The 22,002-nt window shown below is 42.7% G+C and overlaps 1 protein-coding gene and 1 long non-coding RNA gene across 4 annotated transcripts in view; one reads left to right on the forward strand and one right to left on the reverse strand.

The window, feature by feature from the left end:
• Positions 1 to 331: 331 nt before the first annotated feature.
• On the reverse strand, positions 332 to 15,171 carry LOC143836191 (uncharacterized). Its single transcript, XR_013230541.1, has 2 exons — positions 10,623 to 15,171; positions 332 to 1,585 (listed from the first exon to the last, which is right to left on the reverse strand). It is a non-coding gene; the product is annotated as an uncharacterized LOC143836191 (long non-coding RNA).
• A 480-nt stretch (positions 15,172 to 15,651) lies between these two features.
• FBXO11 (F-box protein 11) overlaps positions 15,652 to 22,002 on the forward strand; it is a 143,413-nt gene continuing 137,062 nt past the window's right edge. For 2 of the 3 annotated variants that reach the window (XM_077335139.1, XM_077335147.1), the window contains exon 1: positions 15,653 to 16,139. In XM_077335139.1, the coding sequence (XP_077191254.1) occupies positions 15,917 to 16,139 (223 nt within the window). In that variant the 5' untranslated portion in view covers positions 15,653 to 15,916. Of the gene's footprint in view, positions 16,140 to 22,002 lie in introns of all 3 variants that reach the window. The other variant, XR_013230540.1, reaches the window with a different exon arrangement.

The raw sequence follows: 22,002 nt of genomic DNA on the forward strand, positions 1-22,002 counted from the left end.
ACTTTTCTTGGATGCTTTAGGATGCTTAGGGCTAATCCTGCATTGAGCAGGGGGTTGGACTAGATGTTCTGTATGGCCCCTTCCAACTCTATGATTCTATGATATATATTCATTTATATATTTATAAATATATGAAATATATTTATTTGAAAAATTAAAACGAAGTAATTTTCTTTCATCAGGTTTTTGAAGAAAATTGTGACATCCTTTGAAATTATTGGTGGTACACCTGGGTGTTACATAACCCGGGTAGAGAATCATTGCCTCATGGAGATAAAAGGAAAAATTTGCTAACCACAAATGCTCACTGTAATTAAACATTGTTTTCACCTTCCAGCATTTTGGCAAATAAGTGCAAAAGCCCTTGGAAGAATGGTAAGCTTTTGGCATTTGCTCTGAAAACTTTGATAAATCAGGTAACACCCAAACTTTCAGTTTCTCACATTGATTTACTGTTGATACCCAAGGCACCCTTTTTCCTTTCCACAAATCTCTGGCTATGGGCCTGTATGCAAGATTGTCTTAAACTACACAGATAACATGGAATGAACTTCTCAAGCATCTTTACCATGCTCAAGGTGGGGCTTATGAAAGATCACATGACTAGCAACTATGTGAAGAGCAGGCATTGATTATTCAACAGAACAAAAATTCTCTAAGTTGAAAAAGCATCCTCCCTAATGTGCTGCGGTTCTAGACATAGCCAGATCTGTAGACCTGTGTTTGGGGTGTGGAACAAGGAGGTGAGTGATTTCACATCTGAACTAATCAACTTTTTGGGCATAACTTTTAAATTTAGTGCTTGGTTCTACACCATCTCCCATAACTCCTTGTCTTGGCTTTATGTATCCTTCATGGCCCTGCTTCTTGGAGGGCCACATTGAAGCTGAGGAATCTTTGGAATGTCCTATATAGGTTGACTCAGGAAAGGTCTTAGAAGGGGGCTATTTCCATATGTTGTAAAAACTGAATTTTGGGCAGAGTTCATGATTTATACCCATATCCTTGTTGAATATGATAATAAATCTATGTGATATCCTTCAGACTTTACAGAATCCCAGGCAGATTAAGTAGTGAAATTTTGTTTTGAAGCAATGTTGCTGCATTGGTTAAGATCAGCTTGTTTTTCACCTGGGCAGACATTTTTTTATTGAAATAATCTTTCAGTTTTCTTTGAGTACCTGTTAAACATGTTTACTTATATTCAGTTAACAAACACAAAGAACATTTCTTGTACAGCTAACAGACTTTTCTCAGTTGATAAAACTAACAACAAATAGATTCAATCTTATATGTTCTTACTGAAGTAAACTTTGCTCATAACACTTCTTTCTGTTATAGTAATGTACTGAGACACTAATCTGTCTCAAACACACAAGTACATAGAAGCAGAGGGTTTCACTGACTGAGATTGTTCTGACAAAACATTACAGAATTCTCCCAGCATGCACCACTCCTCCTTCCAATATGTAAAGTGCATGTATGCAAGGATAAGTTTGTAGATACCATAGTTGCAGCTTTTTAGCTAGGCAGTTTTTGCAGGTGGATGGTCTTGTCATCAACTATTTCTGCTACTGGGAATTACCTACAGACAAAATAACAATAGCATCTCAGCATCAATGAACAATTCAACCCAGCACCATACAGCATCTTTTATTTCTGATACAATTCTAAGGAAAATTGCTTTGGCATAAGACTGGAATAACCTAGGCTAGCCTGATCTCATCAGATCTCAGAAGCTAAGCAGACCTGGCTAGAATTTGGATGGCATAGAAGGGTCATTATATAGCCCTGTGAGGTTGTCATAAGTCAGTGGTAACTTGACAGCAAAAACAACCACAGTCTCTTGAAAAAATTGATTTCAAATTAGAGTCACTGTGCATAGGACTGCACTGTTAAGTCACTGCATGAAATTTAGTGTGAGTCAGAAGTACTAAGGGGATGTTCTCTGCCGTTGAAATAGTGTTGGGAGAGGATGACAGTTCTGCCTTTTGATGAAAATGGAAAGCTGAATTTATGTAAGGGCAGAGAGTTCCACCACAAGGGTAATTAGCATTTGCTGTTAATCTTGGTTAGGTTTCTTGAACAGCTGTCAGGGCAGCAACCTTGTCTTCAGGGGCAATGTTGCTTTTCTTCTCAATAATCAGCAGAGCCATATTGGTGGCTTCTGACGGATGCTGGAATATAACATTTTCTTACCTACATAAAAACTAGAAATACAATTCAGTCTGTCATAATTCTTGAATCTTGAAAAGGGAGCCTGAAGAATTCTCATCTTTTCCATGAACTGTTATTGTGCAAAAGATCAAGAGCCAATAACCTGCTTCAGACTCTATCTGCCCTGTTAGCAAGATTTACAAAGGAATGCAGAATTTCCTAATTTATTCAACTTTTCTTAAGACCATCATGTCCATGTCAATAAAAGCACTGGAAGGAGCACAGCCATTCTTCCATTGTACTTGATGGAAACTCCCTTTCTTTAGCTTTCAATGCCATTGATCATTGTGGGAAGAGGCCACTCTTCCATCATGCCCAATTCAGCTGAAAATTACTTTTCCAAGAAACACCTGAAACAGGAAATTGTATTAATTTGGATTATTTGAGCCATTCTGGGAGCCAGATAAGCTCCACATGTGGAATATATTTTTTGAAATGGAGGACTCTCAAGGACTTATGGAGGATCGCATTTCCCTCTTTCCCTTTCTACCTCTTTCTCTATGCCTTCTCTTGGAAGTGCCTGAAACTTATTTTCTTTCCTCCCATGCATGATCTACCCTTTTCTGATCCTCACAGCATTTGCCACTCTCACTCACCTTTTTCTGTTCATCTTCAGATTTAACATTTTTACTTCTTCCCTCCAGTTTACTTTCCATTCCTCCTTTTACCTTTGTTAAAAGCTGATTTCCTTCCACCTATCTTGGGCTGACACTGAGGCTTGGAATCTTTAGGAATCATGATTCCCGATCGCAGCAACCCACAAAACGGCCACCAAGATCTCACAACATAGTTGCATGAGATCTCAGCGGCACACTTTTATTAAAGAATACATTTCTTCTGGCAGATGCTGCTGCCAGGACCATATAAATTGAGAAATGAGTCAAGACAGTTGCTCATGGGCCTAGCAGTGACACAGGTGGGATTTTTGCCAGAGCTGTATTGGCTTCCTAGTCCTTGCAGAAACCAAACTTGGAAGGCTGGGTAGTACTGATGTGGTTGCCTAGCAAATTCCAAAATGATCATTGATATCTCAGAAGGTAATCTTGTGAGAGCTCAGTAGGCATTATTTTGTTATAGCTAACTGGTATTGTATTTTTATACACATATGTACTATATGGCCCAGTTCTGAATTAGATAATTAGCCCCCCTCCCCCAACACTCCCTGAAATATTATCCCAGGATTCGATGTATGGCAGAAATGAATAGAAACTGCTCCCCTTACAGCACCAGAAGTGTCCTTGCACTGGTAAAAAATGACTGCAGGATCTGATCCATTGTACTTTTACATGCAACAGGCAAAAAACTGTATGTGAGTGCTTTTATTTTAATTCTAGTTTCTAATTGATAGATATTTTGAGTAATTTGCAGCCCAGTCCTTTATTTACTTGTAAGTCTATTCAACTGAGCTCAGTGAGATTTGCCAAACCCCACGTATGTTTATTTGATGACAGATAAAGAACTGTTGTTTACAGGGAGCAACATGGTAGTGATGTTATTCATGCTTTTGCACTGATTGTCTTGTATTTGTTTTATAAACGGGCACCCAAGAAAAAATAATAAAATAGAAACTAAAATTATTAGAACTATTAATAGTTGCTTTAAACTACAAACAGGTGTGGATGCAAATGTTATGAAACGTTGTCACTGAGCTTTAAGGCTTCCTTTCTTGGATAAAATTAAACCATACTTTGCATCTCTAGTCTCCTCTCTGTTGCCTATAAACACAGTACCAGTAGCATAATTTATATTGACCTATTTATCTCCAGGTTCATTTTATTTATTTTATTTTATTTATTATATTTATATACCGCCCTCCCTGGAGGTTCAGGGCGGTTTACATAAAACTTATAAACAATACGATAATGACATCCAAGTCTCATCAAGATACATAAAGACATGTTCTTGCTTTGTTGCAAGCTACTGAACGTTCAACAATGATTTTAATTTTTTTATGAAATGCTTTTTGGCCTACAGGTCCCTAATATGGCTAGGAACACAAATAATAAAAGTCAGTTCATAATTGAAACATTAAAATTAAATCAATACTTAAAAATAGGAGAGGATTTATATTAGCTCCCATTCCATCAATGTTGATATATTCATAAAATGTATATTTATGTGGGATTCCTCTTCCTCCAATTTCATTACAGAAGATAACATTTCTGTTCATTAAGGAACATTTGGTTTCCCTGATTTTGGTTTATATCATCAGGCACACACTAACTTGTATATCAAAGTTTGAATCCAGGGGCACCTACAAGACCAACATTTTATTCAGGGTATAAAATTTTGTGTGCATGCACACTTCTATAGATTGTTTTTTGAAGGAACAAACAATCCAGCAATATATGTTTTCTCAATGCACCAGAAACTGACACGTAATTCACAGCCTGTCACTTTGACAGGCCATGTCAGGGCAATGAGGGAGGGGAAGAAGGGTTCTTGCCAGGCTGACAGAAAGAAGGCAACTCTTTCCATGATACACTGTACTGCCATAGGTGAACCAAGAGGGCAGGCTGAGCTTGGCCTGGTTTGACCTGTGAACAAAATAGTGCAGATAGCTAAATAAACATTTATACCCTGCTTTTCTATCCAATGCAAACCCAAAGCAGTTTTTAACATTGTTCTCTCCTCCATTTTATCAAACAACAACAACCTTACCCACTGAGGTAGGTTAGGCTGAGAGAGTGACTAGCCCAAGTTCATCCCAGCAACTTCCCATGGCAGAGTAAGGATCTGAACAATCTGAATCCAGGCCAATAGTCAAACCCAGGGATTCCCAACCAGAGGTCCATGGACCCTGCAGTAGCTCTGAGGAGGTGTGGTATGGGGAAGGGAGTCTGGGCTGTCTTCTCAGCTCCTACACATCTTTTCAGTCTACATGAGGTAGAGCCGCCATAGTAGTAGTAAAAGTGGGGGAAAGAAGCAAAAGGAGGGTTAAAGGTACGGGTAGTGATGTCACTTCTGGGGGTGTGGCAAGAGGCATGGCCAGCTGATATCATTTCCAGGGCTCCTTGAAGTCTAAAAATTATTTAAGGGGATCCTTCATGATCAAAAGATTGAACGAAGCTGGTCAAACCAGTATATAACACCACACATTCCTTACAGCACAGTCAGTTTGCTTATCTAATCTAAAGGTCATAAATAAATAAATAAATAAATAAATGCATTGATTCCAATTCCTTTAAGGTTCCTATTAGCTACGATATGTACAAAGGAAATTCTTTACTTTTGTAAGACTTTCAAACAAGCACAGCAGCAATAGAGGATAATCTAGCATGATCAAGGGTTCAGAAGTCTCAACATAGCCATATAAATTTGATATCTATAGTTTAAAACTTTTATTCATTCTGCTGATCTTAATTTCTACCAGAGTAGATAAAAAATGTTTTAAAAATTAAAAATCAGATTTTTAACATATAGATTATTTTTGAAAGTTCAGATCAGGTTTTTCAACAGAATGTTTTTTGAGAAAAAATCTACCTAAAGATAGTTTTGTTTTGGATAATTACAATCCAAGGATTATTCATCTTGAAATGGTTTCATTTTTAGTTATATAGCACGAGGCTGTACATTCATGCATTGTTGACATTTTTGGTAGATGAATTCAATTGGTATCATGCTCTCCCAGAGGTTTCTGTAAGATTATATTGGGCAATTTTTCTATATAGAAGATATCACAGATGCTTGGTGTTGCTGTTCTCAAAACTGTGATTTTTTTTTGTGTCTACAGATAGCATGCCTATTCTTTGGTGCAAAAATATTATAAAATAAACATACAGAGTTAAAAGGCCTCAGTCCTATAGCTCCTATGCAAGTTATGCACACAGAATCAACCCCTAGGTTTCAGGAAATCCTAGGTTTCAAGGTGGCCTAATATGCACAGGTGTTTTCCCTTGCACGTCTGTCAGATTTTCTTTGTGCTGCATTGATTTTTTTTCCCTTCAGTGCTCAGTTCACTTTTTGGTCATTGCCACCCTGGGTTTCCAGAGATTGCTTTTATGCTTATTTTCCTCTGAGAATCATAGAGTTGGAAGGGGCTATACAGGCGTTCCAGGATAAGTATCTGTCCAGCCATAGCTTGAAGACTGACAGTGAGGGGGAGCTCACCACCTCCTAAGGCAGCCTTTTCCACGGCTGAACTACTCTGATTTTGAATCCCCCCCCCGATATCTAGCCAATATTAATTAATTAATATACCACCCTCCACGGGGGCTCAGGGCAATTTGTTCTATATATAGTTTGAACGCATTACTTTAGCTCCCTTCCTGTTACCAACAGGAACATTTCCCTGCCCTCCTCTAAATGACAACCTTTCACGTACTTAAAGACAGTAATCATGTCTTCTCTCAACCTCCTCTTCTCTAGACTGAACATTCCCAAGTCCCTCTACCTTTCCTCATAGGGCCTGGTCCCCAGACCTTGGATCATTCTTGTCACTCTTCTCTGAACCCTCTCAATTTTGTTCACATCCCTTTTGAAGTGAGGCCTCCAGAACTGCACACAGTACTCTAGGTGAGGTCTACTAATGTGGTATACAGCGGGACTATGACATGTGATGCCTGTTGATACAGCCCAGACTGCATTAGCTTTCTTTACTGCCGCATCACACTTTTTCCACTTCCAAACAAAAAGTACAGATTCCCTTGGATTTCCTTCCCACGTTTTTGCTGCCTATTGAAAGTCGCCAACCCACCTACATTAAGGTTTTTCTTCCCTTCATTGGTATAGTAGGTCCCATGATTACTTTTTTCCTTTGTTGTTGTTAGGTGCAAAGTCATGTCTGACCCATTGGACCCCATGGACAATGATCGTCCAGGCCTTCCTGTATTCTACCATTCCACAGAGTCCATTTAAATTTGCACCAACTGCTTCAGTAACTCCATCCAGTCACCTCAATCTCTGTCATCCCCTTCTTCTTTTGCCCTCAATCACTGCCAGCATTAGGCTCTTCTCCAGGGAATCCTTCCTTCTCATGAGATGGCCAAAGTATTTGAGTTTCATCTTCAGGATCTGGCCTTCTAAGGAGCAGTCAGGGCTGATCTCCTCTAGGACTGACCGGTTTGTTCGCCTTGCAGTCCAAGGGACTTGCAAGAGTCTTCTCCATCACCAGAGTTCAAAAGCATCAATTCTTTGACGCTCAGCCTTCCTTATGGTCCAACTTTCGCAGCCATACATTGCAACTGGGAAGACCATAGCCTTGACTAGATGCACTTTTGTTGGCAGGGTGATGTCTCTGCTTTTTAGGATGCTGTCTAGATTTGCTATAGCTTTCCTCCCAAGGAGTGCCTTTTAATTTCTTTGCTGCAGTCCCCATCTGCAGTGATCTTGGAGCTCAGGAAAATAAAATCTGTCACTACCTCCATTTCTTCCCCATCTATTTGCCAGGAATTGAGAGGGCCGGATGCCATGATCTTTTTTTTCTTGATGTTGAGTTTCAAGCCAACTTTTGCACTCTCCTCCTTCACCCGCATCAAGAGGTTCTTTAGTTCCTCTTCGCTTTGTGCCATTAGAGTGGTATCATCTACATATCTGAGATTGTTGATATTTCTCCCTGCAATCTTGATCCCAATTTGTGACTCATCTAACCCCGCCTTTCTCATGATGTGCTCCGCATACAAGTTAAATAGGCAAGGCGACAGTATACAGCCTTGCCGAACTTCTTTCTCAATTTTGAACCAATCAGTGATTCCATGCCCGGTTCTCACTGTTGCTTCTTGACCTGCATATAGGTTTCTGAAGAGACAGATATGATGCTCTGGTATTCCCATCTCTTTAAGAACTTGCCACAATTTGTTGTGTTCCACACAATCAAAGGCTTTAGCATAGTCAATGAAGCAGAAGTACATGTTTTTCTGGAACTCCCTAGCTTTTTCCATGATCCAGCGTATGTTGGCAATTTGATGTCTAGTTCCTTTCCTCTTCGAAATCCTGCTTGTACTTCTGGAAGTTCTCGGTCCTAGCTTGTTCTCTGGAGCCTAGCTTGTAGGATTTTGAGTATAACTTTGCTAACATGAGAAATGAGTGCAATGGTGCGGTAGCTTGAACATTCTTTGGCATTGCCCTTCTTTGGGATTGGAATGTAAACTGAGAGAATAGATCGAAGAGGTGGAGGAGTGGCACTATACGTGAGGAAAGGCCTTACCTGTCAGGAAATTCTAGTGAAGGAGAGTATATCTACAGTGGAAAGCATCTGGGTGAAAATAAGCAAGGGGAAAACAAACAGTGTGGTGGTTGGTGTCTGCTACCGACCACCTGACCAACGAGAGGATGTGGATGCTGCACTTTGTGAGCAGCTTGGGAAAATATCCAAGCGGCAGGACCTTGTCATCATGGGTGACCTCAATTTCCCAGATGTATGCTGGGAAACAAACTCTGCCTATTTGGATGAACAGAGAACTACAAGAGGAACTAAGAAAGAAAAGGGAAATGTTCAGGAAATGGAGGGATGGACAAAGCTCTGAAGAAGAGTACCTACAGGTTACTAGGCACTGTAGATCAATCATCAGAAAGGCCAAAGCTGAGAGTGAGCTAAGACTGGCCATGGAAGCCCACTGTAACAAGAAAAGATTTTTCAGTTATGTGAGGAACAAACGTAAAGTAAAGGAGGCAATAGGCCCACTGTTGGGTGCGGATGGACAAACTCTTAACGGAGGATGCAGAGAAAGCAGAAAGGCTCAGTGCTTATTTTACATCTGTTTTTCACCCTCAGGTCAAAGGGTTTAAGGCAGTGGTCCCCAACCTGCGGGCCGCGGCCCGGTGCCGGGCTGCGAAGGCCATGGCGCCGGGCCGCGGCTCCCTCTCCCCGCCCCCCTCCCGCAGTAAAAAGCTTTCCAGGCCGCAAGCTTGTGGCCCGGGAAGCTTCTTACTGCGGGAGGGCGGGGAGAAAGAATCAGGGCCGGGCCGCGTAACGCGCATGCGCGGCCCGATGCGCAGGTGTGGCCCGCGTGGGAGCGGCCTGCGGGCACAGCCCGATGCACGGGCACGGCCCGATGCGCGGGTGCGGGCATGGTCCGCGCGGGCGCGGCCCGATGCCCTGCTGGTCCCCATCCTCAGAAAGGTTGGGGACCACTGGTTTAAGGCACATCTAGAGATGGCAATAGCCAAGAGATAGTGTCTGGGTGGCAGGTTGACATGGACAGAGAGGTTGTGGAGAGGCATTTAGCTGCACTGGATGAGTTCAAATCCCCTGGGCCAGATGAAATGCACCCGAGAGTGCTCAAAGAACTTTCCTGAGAACATGCACAACCCTTATCCATCATCTTTGGGACCTCTTTAAGGACTGGAGATGTCCCGGAGGACTGGAAGAGACCAAATGTTATTCCGATCTTCAAAAATGGGAGGAAGAATGACCCGGGAAACTACAGACCAGTGAGTCTGACCTCTGTTGTGGGGAAGGTAATGGAGCAGATATTAAAGGGAGCAATCTGCAAACATCTGGAGGACAATTTGGTGATCCACGCAAGTCAGCATGGATTTGTCTCCAACAGGTCCTGTCAGACCAACCTGGTTTCCTTTTTTGACCAAGTAACAGGTTTGCTGGATTGTGGAAATTCGGTTGATGTCGTTTACTCGGATTTTAGTAAAGCTTTTGATAAGGTTCCCCATGACATTCTGATGAATAAATTGAAGGACTGAAATCTGGATTTTCAGATAGGTGGATAGGGAATTGGTTAGAGAACCGCACTCAAAGAGTTGTTGTCAATGGTGTTTCATCAGACTGGAGGTAGGTGAGTAGCGGGGTATCTCAGGGCTCTTTCAACATATTTATTTATTTACATAAAAGACAAAAAAACGTCAGCATAATCCAATATTGGTGGCAACAATCAAACAATCTAACATCCCCCATGGCATCCGTCACCCCTCCCAAGTAACAGTCACCATTGCCCTGATAGATGTTCGCAGGCAATGTTTGGCCTAGGGGGCTACGTGCTACAAAGGGAGGGACCTGATCTTACTACCTCTACCATGCCTCGACCAGGGCCAGGGCCTTTTCGGTCCTGGCCCCTGCCTGGTGGAATGAGCTCCAGAGCTGCGGGCCCTGCGAGATCTTCCATCGTTCCGCAGGGCCTGCAAGACGGAGCTCTTCCACCAGGTTTATGGTTGAGGCCAAGGCTAACATCTACGCCCCCCCCCCCCGGGACCTGGGATTAGGATTGGGGATGGGACCATCGGTATCCCCGCTCCACCTGCTAGAAGGGGGAGGGAGAAGTTGACTAGCCGATCTTGCCATGTTAGCCGGCTAACTATGGGATTGTAGTGTCGTTAATGATTTTTAATGGATTTATGGGGTTTTAGAATGCTGTAACCCGCTACGAGCCACAAGGGAGTGGCGGGTAATAAATCGCATAATAATAATAATAATAATAATAATAATAATAATAATAATAATAATAATGATGCACCTGGCAGAAGAGCTCCATCTTACAGGCCCTGTGGAACCCAGATAGCTCCGCCAGGGCCTCACCTCTTCCACAAGCTCATTTCACCAGGTTGGGGCCAGGACTGAAAAAACCCTGTTCCTGGTCATGGCCAGGCATACCTTCCAGGACCCCGGGATAACCAGCAGATTCATATCCGCAGAGCGAAGGGCCCTGGTGAGGGGCATAAGGAGATAAGCAGTCCCTCAGATAGGTAGGACCCAGGCCACGTATAGCCTTAATTGGAGAAGAGGCAAACAGCAGCATCTCCTGTGCAAAAAATTAAAATAATTTCAGTGCAAACAAAACAAAGGATGAGGGGATAATCAGCAGAGAATGAAATTGACATGAGAGACAGGGAGGGAGATGGGAGGGAGAAGAGCAGGAAAGAAGCATTACTTTAGAGCTGTACTAGGGCATTGGCAAAATATATATATTTTTGCCAATTTAGTAGCACAAGACTAGAAAAGTTCTCCTGTGCTTCTGTCAGAAGACTCCTCCACCATCCAAGGTGCAGCCTTGTGTAAAGTGTGAAGTTGCTGCTGATTTTGCACAAGTGCGTGTGCACACACACTGCCAATGATCAGATCTTGTATTCTTGCTCACAACTAGCATTGGCTATATTAGAGAGGGTGTGAGAAAAAGGATCCTATATTTGGATCCATTTTTAGAGTAATTTCTCAGGAAACAAAGAGGTGACTCCAGTGATCAATATTCTGGGAGACAAAGCATCATGTCAGCATTATGCCATTTTAACTGGGTAAATCTTAAATAATTGATTGATTGGCTACCAAACCAACATTTATTTATGCTCCATTCTTTGTCCTGAAATTTATTGTACTGTACTTATGATTTCCATATGTTGTGTATCCTTAAAGCCTTATAATGAGCTGTCCCAAAGAAACCTTTTATTCAAAATCCTCCATAGCTCAGTCCTCATTACCAGTCCACTATCATATCACCATACCTTCAGCTCTACCACTCCTATCACTCAAAGTTTCCAAAGGACTCCTGCTTCCTCAAACAACTTGACCTTTCTTCCTTACTGCCCCACATGCCTGGAACTGTGTCGCATAATACCTGCATGATGTCATTTCTTTTACTTCCTCACAACTCACCTTTTTGGACTTGCATATTCTTCCCCTCTATCTCTTTTTGCCTTTTCTTTGCTATCTACATCGAATTTCAAAGAAGATAAAGAAAAATTGGTTCTTATTATGCCACTTTACCAGGAGTCTCACAGCAGCTTTCAATCGCCTTCCTTTTCCTCCCCCCACAACAGACACTCTGTGAGGTAGGTGAGAGCCCTGATCTTACTGCTCAGTCAGAACAGGTTTATCAGTGCCTTGGTGATCCTTAGGTTACCCAGCTGGCTGCATGTGGAGGAGTGGGGTATCAAATCCAGCTTGCCAGATTAGATGTCAGTGCTCCTAACCACTACACCAAACAGTAAATTCTTCAAGTCAGGGGCAAGTACCACACACATTTATGGAGTTCTATACATTAAATGATGAAAAACTGAGAAAGAATGTCAAAAGACAGTATTCTGAAACATCATTTCTTTTTAAACTGTGTGGGATTAATGTACTTCTTTGTGGTTCAATGTGCTTGGAAGTCCTTCACACCAGTATCATGAGGTGAAGAGGATCCTTATTATTTCTGTTTTATGCACTGCTACTGCTTTCACCTGACTAAGGTATCTTTTTTCAACAGCTGCCAGAGTGCAATGGTCATTCTAGTTTGTTCCTCCTGTCTTATACTCAAGAGTACAAAAACGTAGAATGTAGAAACTTCCTTCACCCGTGATGGCAAATAGGTTGATATAGTCATTGTAACTTGTTTATATGCCGTTAAGATGGAACAACAGACTCACAAACTAAGGGAGGCCAAGGGCTTCTCTAACCTTGTCCTGTAGGTCGGCGGATACATGCATTGTTATTCTCTTGTAGGGGATCTAGACCGCTTTCCTCAAGATACCATTTCAGTAGTGGAACATATCATAATGGTGCAATACTAACTACCATGAAAACTGTCCCAATACTCTCAACTAGTGTGTCCAAAGCACTTGTGAATTCTGTGCAGTGTCAGCATCATCATCAGTAATAACTGATAATCAATAATAATTGATAATACAATCACCCTTATTTTTCTATGATTCTATTATTTTAAAAGTTCACTGGTCAAACATTTCTACTGTACTTCTTTTAATATGGAACTGCTCAATTGCACTGATAAAAAACAAAATACAAAACTCTTTTCTTCCCCTAGTAATGCCCTGAGATTTAACAGGCCTTCATCCCTTTTTGTTTTATATTTCCAAATTCAAAAATGTTTAATGGCATGTAAAAACAGAGATGCAATGTATATCACTGCAATCAACTGGACAGGACATCCAATAAGTAGTGCATGAGGATAAGGATTGCAGAAATATGAAAGCTGATAATCTCTTTTTTTTTGCAAAAGGTATGAATAGGAACATTTCCCCTTCAATGTGAATATTATGCTACTGGCACCGCACAAAAACCACTATGAAATGGTGGGAAAAACACTGACTGCACTATAAAAATGCATTTTTACATTCCAGCTTCATACATGAATCTTAGCAAGTGATTGTGGACAGGTCAGAAACAGCGTAAGTCTGAGAAACCCCATATATACTACCCTGGGTTTGGAACATATGGTATAAGTCTACCACCTGCAGCCTGATCCTCTATGTGTTTACTGAGAAGAGTCCTGTGACTCAATTAAAATCGATTTAAGGTGCTCTCTTAGGCCCATTATGCACGGCCGCCAAAACGGCGATTTCGGGTCACATGGAAAACGTGGAGGGGGAAGACGCGAAGCAAACTGCTTATGCACGGGATAGGACGCAACGGCAACAAAACCCAGAGTAACCGATTATGCACGTGGCGACCCCGGTGCCACTTCTGGTTGCGCCCCGGTCACCCGGACGCTGCGCTTTCTTCCACGTTTTGCTAGCATGCACTGAATCTGCGGCCAGTTGCAGCCGGCTCCATGCGTTATCGGTGATTTTAGTTGCCACCATTTCACCCTGAATGCGCGCTATCCCCCCCATGCATAATGGGTCTTAAACAAGATTCCAACTTCCCAGGAGTACTGACTTCACTGGAAGTGTGCACTGCTGGTGTCCAAGTTTTCATTAATCTTATTTGAAATACTTTTTCTGTAATTTGCAAACATCTATTTAAATCTAATAAGAAAAGCAATATTTTAGCTGATACAGACATCAGTAAGTAACAGCCCCACTTGTGAGAAAACATCATGTTGATACTTTCAAGTTTATTTTTCAAAACTATCAAACCATTCTCTAAAAAAGAATTTATACATACTGCATTTGGGAAATATTCTCAATCTCAAATCAAATCCCCTAATGTATACGGAGGTAAAAAAAATCAGATTTTTTGTTTGCTTCTGGTTGTCAAAGAGCTGTATCTCTCCAGAACACCACAACAGTTATCAGGATCACTCATGGGACAACCCCCCCCCCAAAAAAAACCCCAAATATTTATTTTTAGTACCCCATGGGTTAACTGCCCCCCATGGCGAAATGTGTAGTTCATAAGGGGTTTCTTTTCTGCTAAAGTACTTTTTTTAAAGAGAGAAAAATGCAAGTGGCAAGTATTTACACTTTGGGGCTATTGTTTACTACTGTACATGTTACAGTATACTCATAGCAAAAAGCTCCTAGAAGCAATTTTCACTGAACATTACCCTTAAAATATAACCAGGATAATTAATTTATCCTAATAGTATTTTCTGGTTAAATGGACTGAAAATAGCAATCTGCAACATTTTTACAGAAGCCACAAAGAGTAACACAAACAACCCTAGTCCCCCCAACCCCCCGAGAAAGCTGTAACCAATCACTCCACACACTGGGCAAGAAACCCCAGAAGCGATCCCACAACCCTATACAAAGGCACAGGAACATACCCATTTTATTCACGCCTTTTCACAGTCCTTCCCTCACACCTACCCTGGCCTCTACATTCGCTGAAGGGCCGCAGCCTTCCCCCACCACGGCTTCAACTTGGGCAGCTGTTTCCCACAGCTGGTTGATGCCCATATAAACCCGAGGCTCCAGTCAGCTCCCAGATGCCACCGCAGGCGCGAGAGGAAAGCGCCGGTTCTCCCCAGAAGGACGGCACAAGCTGTTGGAACCGCTTCGCTCTTTCACAAGTCGCCTCAGGAACGGATTAATTGCTTCTCCCCATGAGATCACCCGAATCATCATCATCATGCTTAATATTATGATATTGCTCCCGTCCTACAGTCCCGTCCCTAGCATTTCTCACAACAACAACAAAAAACAACATCCTTAACACAGAAATCATGTTCAGTCTTCTACCCCAGTTTCAGGACGCTTCCACAGCTTTCGTTGAGACAAAGCCGCAACTCCTGAATCCCTTCGGGGCGGCCATCCCGAATGGACTCAGCTGAGAAACCTGCAACGCTGGTCCTCCCCCACCCGCTGAGAAAACTGGAGTCGCCTCCTCACTCCTCCCCTCCCCCCGCGCTAAACCTTTCTGGCACTTAAGTCTCCCTCCGCTCGGCCATTTATATCTTCGCTTCTCCCCCCCCCCCCCGCCCTCCCCTTTGCGGCCTCCTCCAGCCACCCCACCCCTCTTTCTCTCCTCCCACAAGTCGCTCTGAGGCTCGGCCATCCTCCCAGCCTTCCCCTCAGTACCAGCCGCCCCTTGGACGGAGCCTGTAAGCGAGGCCGCGATTGGTGAAGCTGCGAGCCCTCTTCCGTGTGGGAGCCGCGGATTGGCCGAGCCGGGGCGACCCGCCTTACTCGTTGTGCGAGTGCGTCTCGGTGGGAGGGAGGGGGTGTCTTCCCCCCTTCTCCTCCCCCTCCTCCTCGAGCTCTCTGGCAGTGTCAATGGCTCCTCCTGCCACGGAGCGGCGACGGGCTTAAGGCGAAGCCGGGCCGGGGGTGGGCGGCTGCGGTGACTCCCGAGAGAGAGAGAGCCGTCGGGGGGGTGGGTTAGGGGGGGCGGGAGGAAAAAGAGCGCGCGCGCGCTCGTGCTCGGGAAAGGGAGGGGGACCGGCGGCACGAGCATCCCCTCATTTAACTGCCGCCGGCGGAGGAACGACCCAAGCGGCAGCCGAGGAGAAGGCGGCTCTTCCCCTCAGCGAGCTCCTCCGGGCCGGTCCCTTCAGCCGGGGCCTCTCCTCCCCGTCCCCTCCTCCCTCGCCCGAGGCAGTGCCGGTGCCGGAGGAGCGACCCCCTCTCCTCCCCCCGACCGAGCCGGCAAATGAACTCGGTCCGAGCCGCCAACAGGAGACCCAGGCGAGTGTCCAGGCCGCGCCCGGTGCAGCAGCCGCCACCACCGCCGCCTCCTCCGCCGCCGCCTCCTGCTCAGCCGCAGCAGCAACCACTGCAACTGCCGCCGCCGCCACCGCCGCCGCCGGAGAGGAACAACAACAACGCCGCAGCTGCCGCCGCCGCAGCAGCCGCCGTCGCCGCCGGGGAACGGGGTAAGGACGGGAGGGGCCGGGGGGGGCGCCAGAACCGGGCGGGGTCTGGGAACACGGCAAGCCAACGCTCCTGCCGCCGCCTTTCTCCTCCCTCCCCCACTCGGCGTACAGGCCGCGCTTTGTTTGGCTCGGGCCCTTCGGAGGGATGGGAGTGTGTGGGTGGGCTGTGGGGGGCGGCGGGGAAGCGCCTTGTGGGTTCTTCTCGGGCACGGGGAGAGGGGGGAGATAGCGACTGCAGCGCCCCCTCTCGGTTCCCCAGGGAGAGGGGGAGAGCGAGGCCCGTGTTCTCTGTCTGCCGGGGGAGGAGAAAGCTTCCCCTTGTGTCCGGGACACGGTGTATCCCAGTAACTTGTGTTGACACCTTTCCTTTATTCGCTACCCCCTCCCTGCCTCCCAATTCCCTGCTCCCTTCTCTCTCTCGTCTTTTTGTAATGGTGTCTCATGGAGACAAGAACTGCTCCCCCCTCCCTTTCCTCTTCCTCTCTCTCTCCTCCCTCGCCCTGCCCCAGTGTTTTTGCTGCGCAGTTTGCATTCAGTGTGGCTTTGGTTACCCGGGCCCCGAAGGAAAGATCAAGGGAGGGGTTGTGGGGTGGAATCGAAGAGAGAAATTACCAGACCTACTAAATACAGATGGCGTTTCTTTCAGGGTAGATCATCAGCCATTTATTTGCTTTCCCCCTCCCCGTTTGCTTTCTTTACAACGCAACCCCCTCCCCCCCAATAAAACGCAGAAATATTTGCTCCTGGTGTCAAGCTGCATCGGCTGGGAACTGAGGAACATTTGCTTTTCTTACGTGTGTGAAGGTTTCGGTTCTCTGTCTTGTGCATGTTGGTCCGAGGCCTAGTGTAAAAATGTTGTCATACTGGAGGTAGGGAAGCACCATTGTCTGCAAGAGCTGGGAATTAATCGTTGTAGGGATTCCTCTTTTCCTCCCTTACTTCCTCCTTTCTCCGTAATGGAGGCTTGAACGATAACCCGGGGGGGGGAAATTAAGGTGGGGGTGGTGAGTGTGTTAGGGGGAGGGAAGAAGAGTGATCGCTCCTCACTGGGCTGCATAACTGTTGCCATATTAATTGGCTTGGTTTCTCTGTGTTGGTGTACTGTCGTCGCAGGGTTATTTTCTAAAGGAGAAGAACGGGTGGGATCCAAGGAGACATTTTGCATGCTTTATCAGATCGGCTACATCTTAATTTTTATGCATCGGGTGTCAATCCTATCGCATGATGAAAGACGAATGACCTGTGCTACAGTGGTTTAAGTCATTTAACCACCCCCCCCCAAAAAAAACCCATAGCCGTTGTTGTCAGCGGAATGTCTTTTGTTTGAGTGTGTGGGGATAATACCTTTGATACAAGGCATTACAGCTTAAGAAGTACATTGTGATTCAGTTTAAGGGTTTTAAAAATGTGGCTGAAATATCAATTAATAAAGACAATATATCAAACTGAAATGCTTTTAATTATTCTTTTCCTCCATTTCTTTCTATCCTCCCCCACTAGTCTATGCAAAGAATGTTCTCCGAACCAGATAGCTGAGCATTTTCAGAGGATGTGATGTCTTTTGCCCAATTATGGTTTTTGTGTAAGCCATTAGAAATCTTTGTCATGTTAGTTATGTAATTCCTAAAGTAATAATGTGGTATTTTAAAAGACATGAAATTCATTTTGTCCTCTTGTGTGACCATGCATTGTGAGCTTTTATCTTCATGTGTTCCCTGTGCTTTGGTATGTTGACAGTTTCCTTATAGCTGAGAGCAGTTTTGGAAAAACTGTATATGTATGGGAGGAGGGAAATATAGTTAAGGGTGTAAGTTAGTTACATTTGCTCCTTACTGGATTCAGTATTGTAGCGTAAGTGCTCTCTCTGACTGTTAGACCTTAGACTTGCCAGCATTGCTTAAATAAAACCAACTTGTCTCTCACAACTGTCTCGTCTGTAATGGAAGAATTAAAAGTTTGGAATATTGGGTAGGGATGTATTTTTAATTTTTAATAGTGTGACCAATAAAAGAAATATCAAGTAAAATTAGTCACAGCAGGTCAATGGAATACTTATTGCACAGCCAGATATATGAAAAATATAGTATTCTTTGTATATAAAGTAACTGAATTGTTATAAAAACCATATTAAGTTTTTTGGGGGTCTAGGACATTCTAGGTGGTTTAATTACAAGAAAACACCAATACCTTTTGTAGATGTCCACAAGGGATACCACCTGTATTTTTAAAGGCCATTCAAAATTTGTTGGGTAAGAGTAGATGAAAACAGAAAGGGATCATTTACCAAATTTAGGATTTTTTTTTTTTAGTTTTCTGGTGGTGGTATTAAGCATAGGAAATAAGTCCCATTGCTAGTAGTATATTAATTCTGAGTTACTGTAAATTAGGATTGAGGTGTCCAGGTTATTGACCTGTAGATTCTAAATTGTCCTAAAGACAGACCAATCTAGTTAGGGCTTTTTGTACATAACTAATTAATATTCTGTGGTCTATTATTATTTTAATATAATAAATTCAAATAAGTCAATTCATATGCAAGATGCCAGATTTGAGAAATATAAACTGAAAAATCAGCATGTTTTTTATTGCGGACATGAATTCTGGAGTGAGTCACATGACTGCAGATTCAGGATATTTTTTTGGTTCTGACTCCTTTGGTTTGAAGGGGCAAGAGGTCATGTAAATCTCATCAAGAGCACTGCTTGCTGGCCTTCCTGAAGTAAGTTGCATACTTCATATACATGTTTCATTGTAGGGATGCCAGTACATGGATTCATGTATCCAGTATTCTGTGTGAGTAAAAATGTGAAGTCCAGGGGGGGGGGGGAGGTCATGTTTTTTGGACCATTTCCTTCCAGCTCAATTTTTTGATGAAAAAATTTGAAATTTTGTGGAGTACTAAAATACATATTAAATATTTTCACTTTTAGAATGAATGAAATGCATTTAAAGACAAGATGGGGCATGTTGTAGATATACAGAGCTCTTAAATCCAAGATGCATTCCTGCACCTAGCACACCTCAACTTCATGAGGGCAGCATGCAGTGCTCTCATTGCTTTTCAACTACTGCATACCTTCTGTTGTCTTTTCAACATGACTTGTGGCTGACCTTTTCATCTCTCCCTCAAACCACTGCGACACATACACCCACAGATTGAGTAAAAAAGTAGACTATTGTCTACCTTCCAGAAGGCAGAAAAAAGATCAGGAGTTGTGGCAGAAACTGCATCAAAGCCTCAAAACTGAATGTTTCATTGAAAACTTGGCTCCCTCTAAGCCGATAGCAATAGTTAAAGTACATGTGCTAAAATGGCATAAAGTACATCAGCTTGCAGTTTTCTTTCAAATATTGGGTATTGTTTAGTTGGACAAAATTAAGAGTCTTGAATTCCGTAAGTGTGTCAAATATTGCAATTTTATATGCTAAGTTATAAACGATATTTTGTGTTGTTAAGCAATACAATTATTTTAGGCCTGATGGGGCAGTAAGTATTGCATAATCCTAACACACTTTTTTCTCAACTCCCCCCTTCCTGAAAAATACTTTTTTTTCAAAATTTCCAAAATTTTTACATCTCTATGTGTATGTGTTGAATTTGGCAGACAAGAGTTTGTTAGCATTGTAAAAGAAAGTTGGGTGAATCAGTGCTCTGTATTACAAAACAGGAAGTCAGCAATACAATACTGAAATCTTTATCAATGAGACTCACTTCCATTTGATTATTCTGATGATTCTCGAAGGATCAGTCTTTCAAAAGTTAGAGTGCCATAGTTGGAAGATATATTAAGTTAGGCTTCTAAGAAAGCAGATATGATTCCAGATTAAATTTTTGAAAATAGGTTAATTTTTGTCCTGTTTCATTCTAACAATATCCTTAGCATTACTGGTGAATCTCCTGTGAGCCTATATCAGGGGTAGTCAAACTGCGACCCTCCAGATGTCCATGGACTACAATTCCCATGAGCCCCTGCCAGCGAATGCTCACAGGGCCTCATGGGAATTGTAGTCCATGGACATCTAGAGGGCCACAGTTTGACTACCCCTGGCCCTATATGCTACTTTGGGTCTTTTTGTTTTCCTTTTTATGTTCTGATCCCACAGATGCTAGCAAGTGTAGCCTTGTGGACTTCACTGGGATTCTGCCAACTCTGGGTATAATAGTCCAGTCAGAGAGAAACCAGTGCAATGTGTGCATTCTACTAACTGTAATAATTGGCATGGTCAGTTTTCCAAGCAGCGTTCACCTATTTGGGAGAGAAGAGAGTTCTGTCCTCCATGTGGTGCAAATATGAGACCATCTTATTGATTGCTCATATTTATGCACTGTCCAGTGAGTGAAACCATGTGTGTCACAACTACTGATGCATGCATGATCTCGTAGCTTAACTGCAACAACATTTGATCACACATAGAGACACAAAACTTTCCAGAAGACATTAGCATACTTTTTTTTAGAAGTATCTGGCCAGGAAACAGAATTCTTATTTTTTCTCAACAAACATCATTGACTTCTAAATTTTGTAAGATTTTTTACAATTGTCTTTGTGTTCCCAGTATATGCAAATAGAAACCTGTTTCTGCCTGTGCATCACTCTGGGACACTTTTCTTTTTCCACCATGGAAAACATCTGTGTTTTCTGTGCCTATATGAAACATATATTCACCTATATACTAGTTTTATTGTATGAATTGTAAAAACCATAAGTCTTTTTTTAAAAAGTTGTTTGTTGGTAAGTCTCATAGGACTGAACATGCTAGCAAATGGTAAAACTAAACCAGCAAAAGATGTTAATTAAAGCTCTTGTATACATCCATGCATTGCTTACCTGGAATACTGTATTTTATCATTAAGGCCTGGTCTAAATATCCAGGAGAATGAGGCGGTAAAATTCTGAGATGTTATGAACATTGTGTTACTTCATGTATAGACTAATCCTGAATTTCACTTCCTTTTCATGCAGTCATGAAACTCATATTTGGTCTGTGGTATTGTATGTGCATGTTTAGGGAAGCTGTTTATATATTTGTGTTTCACACATGCAAAATTTTTTGGAACTGTGTAGGGAAAAAGATGTGTATAAAGTATGTCCAAGCAATAATTACTTGACCAGGAAAAGAAAGATGTACATTGCCATTTATAATGCAGTATAGGTTTATCATGCTTGAAAATCTTTTAAATTTTCATGCAAGAATATGCTAAGGCTGGGTCATATACTCATCCAGCTATCAGGCCTTCCCAGCATACTCATAAATTAATGTATGATACAGGGCCTCTGTTGTTTAAGAGTACCAATGCTGGCCTGATGGGCACAGTTATTCTGCCTCTTGATCATTTTTCTTGAGGAGGAACAATTGTACAAGTTGGGCCTCTGTGTAAGTCATTGGACACTTTCACACATGCTGAATAATGCAGTTTAATCTACATCAGTGACTGTTTGCAAGTGGATTTTGCCATTTCAAAGAGTAAAATCCCATTCTAAAAAATACATTGATTAAAATGTGTTATTTAGTGTGCATGAAAGTTTCATTATGTTACAGTCTTCTTTATATGTGTGATGGGCAGGCATGTCTGACCATACTTCCAGTATACAGAGTTGAAAGCTTGGTTGCATGTATAAGCTGTTCAAGTTCAAAAATTCTGGAATTCCCTATACATATATACATACACATATACATACACACACACATGCACACACACACGCACACATATGTATGTATGTATGTATTGATTGTATTGATTGTTTCTTCGCAATAAAGTTTGAAAATCTCTGTTCTAGTTTTCTGAAATTTTGGCCAAAACCCTTGTAAAAATACATAAGAAGTACAAGGTTTTTAATAAAGAAGCTACAATGTGCATCTG

The sequence above is a fragment of the Paroedura picta genome, chromosome 1 (genome assembly GCF_049243985.1).
Source record: "Paroedura picta isolate Pp20150507F chromosome 1, Ppicta_v3.0, whole genome shotgun sequence".
Classification (NCBI taxonomy): domain Eukaryota; kingdom Metazoa; phylum Chordata; class Lepidosauria; order Squamata; family Gekkonidae; genus Paroedura; species Paroedura picta.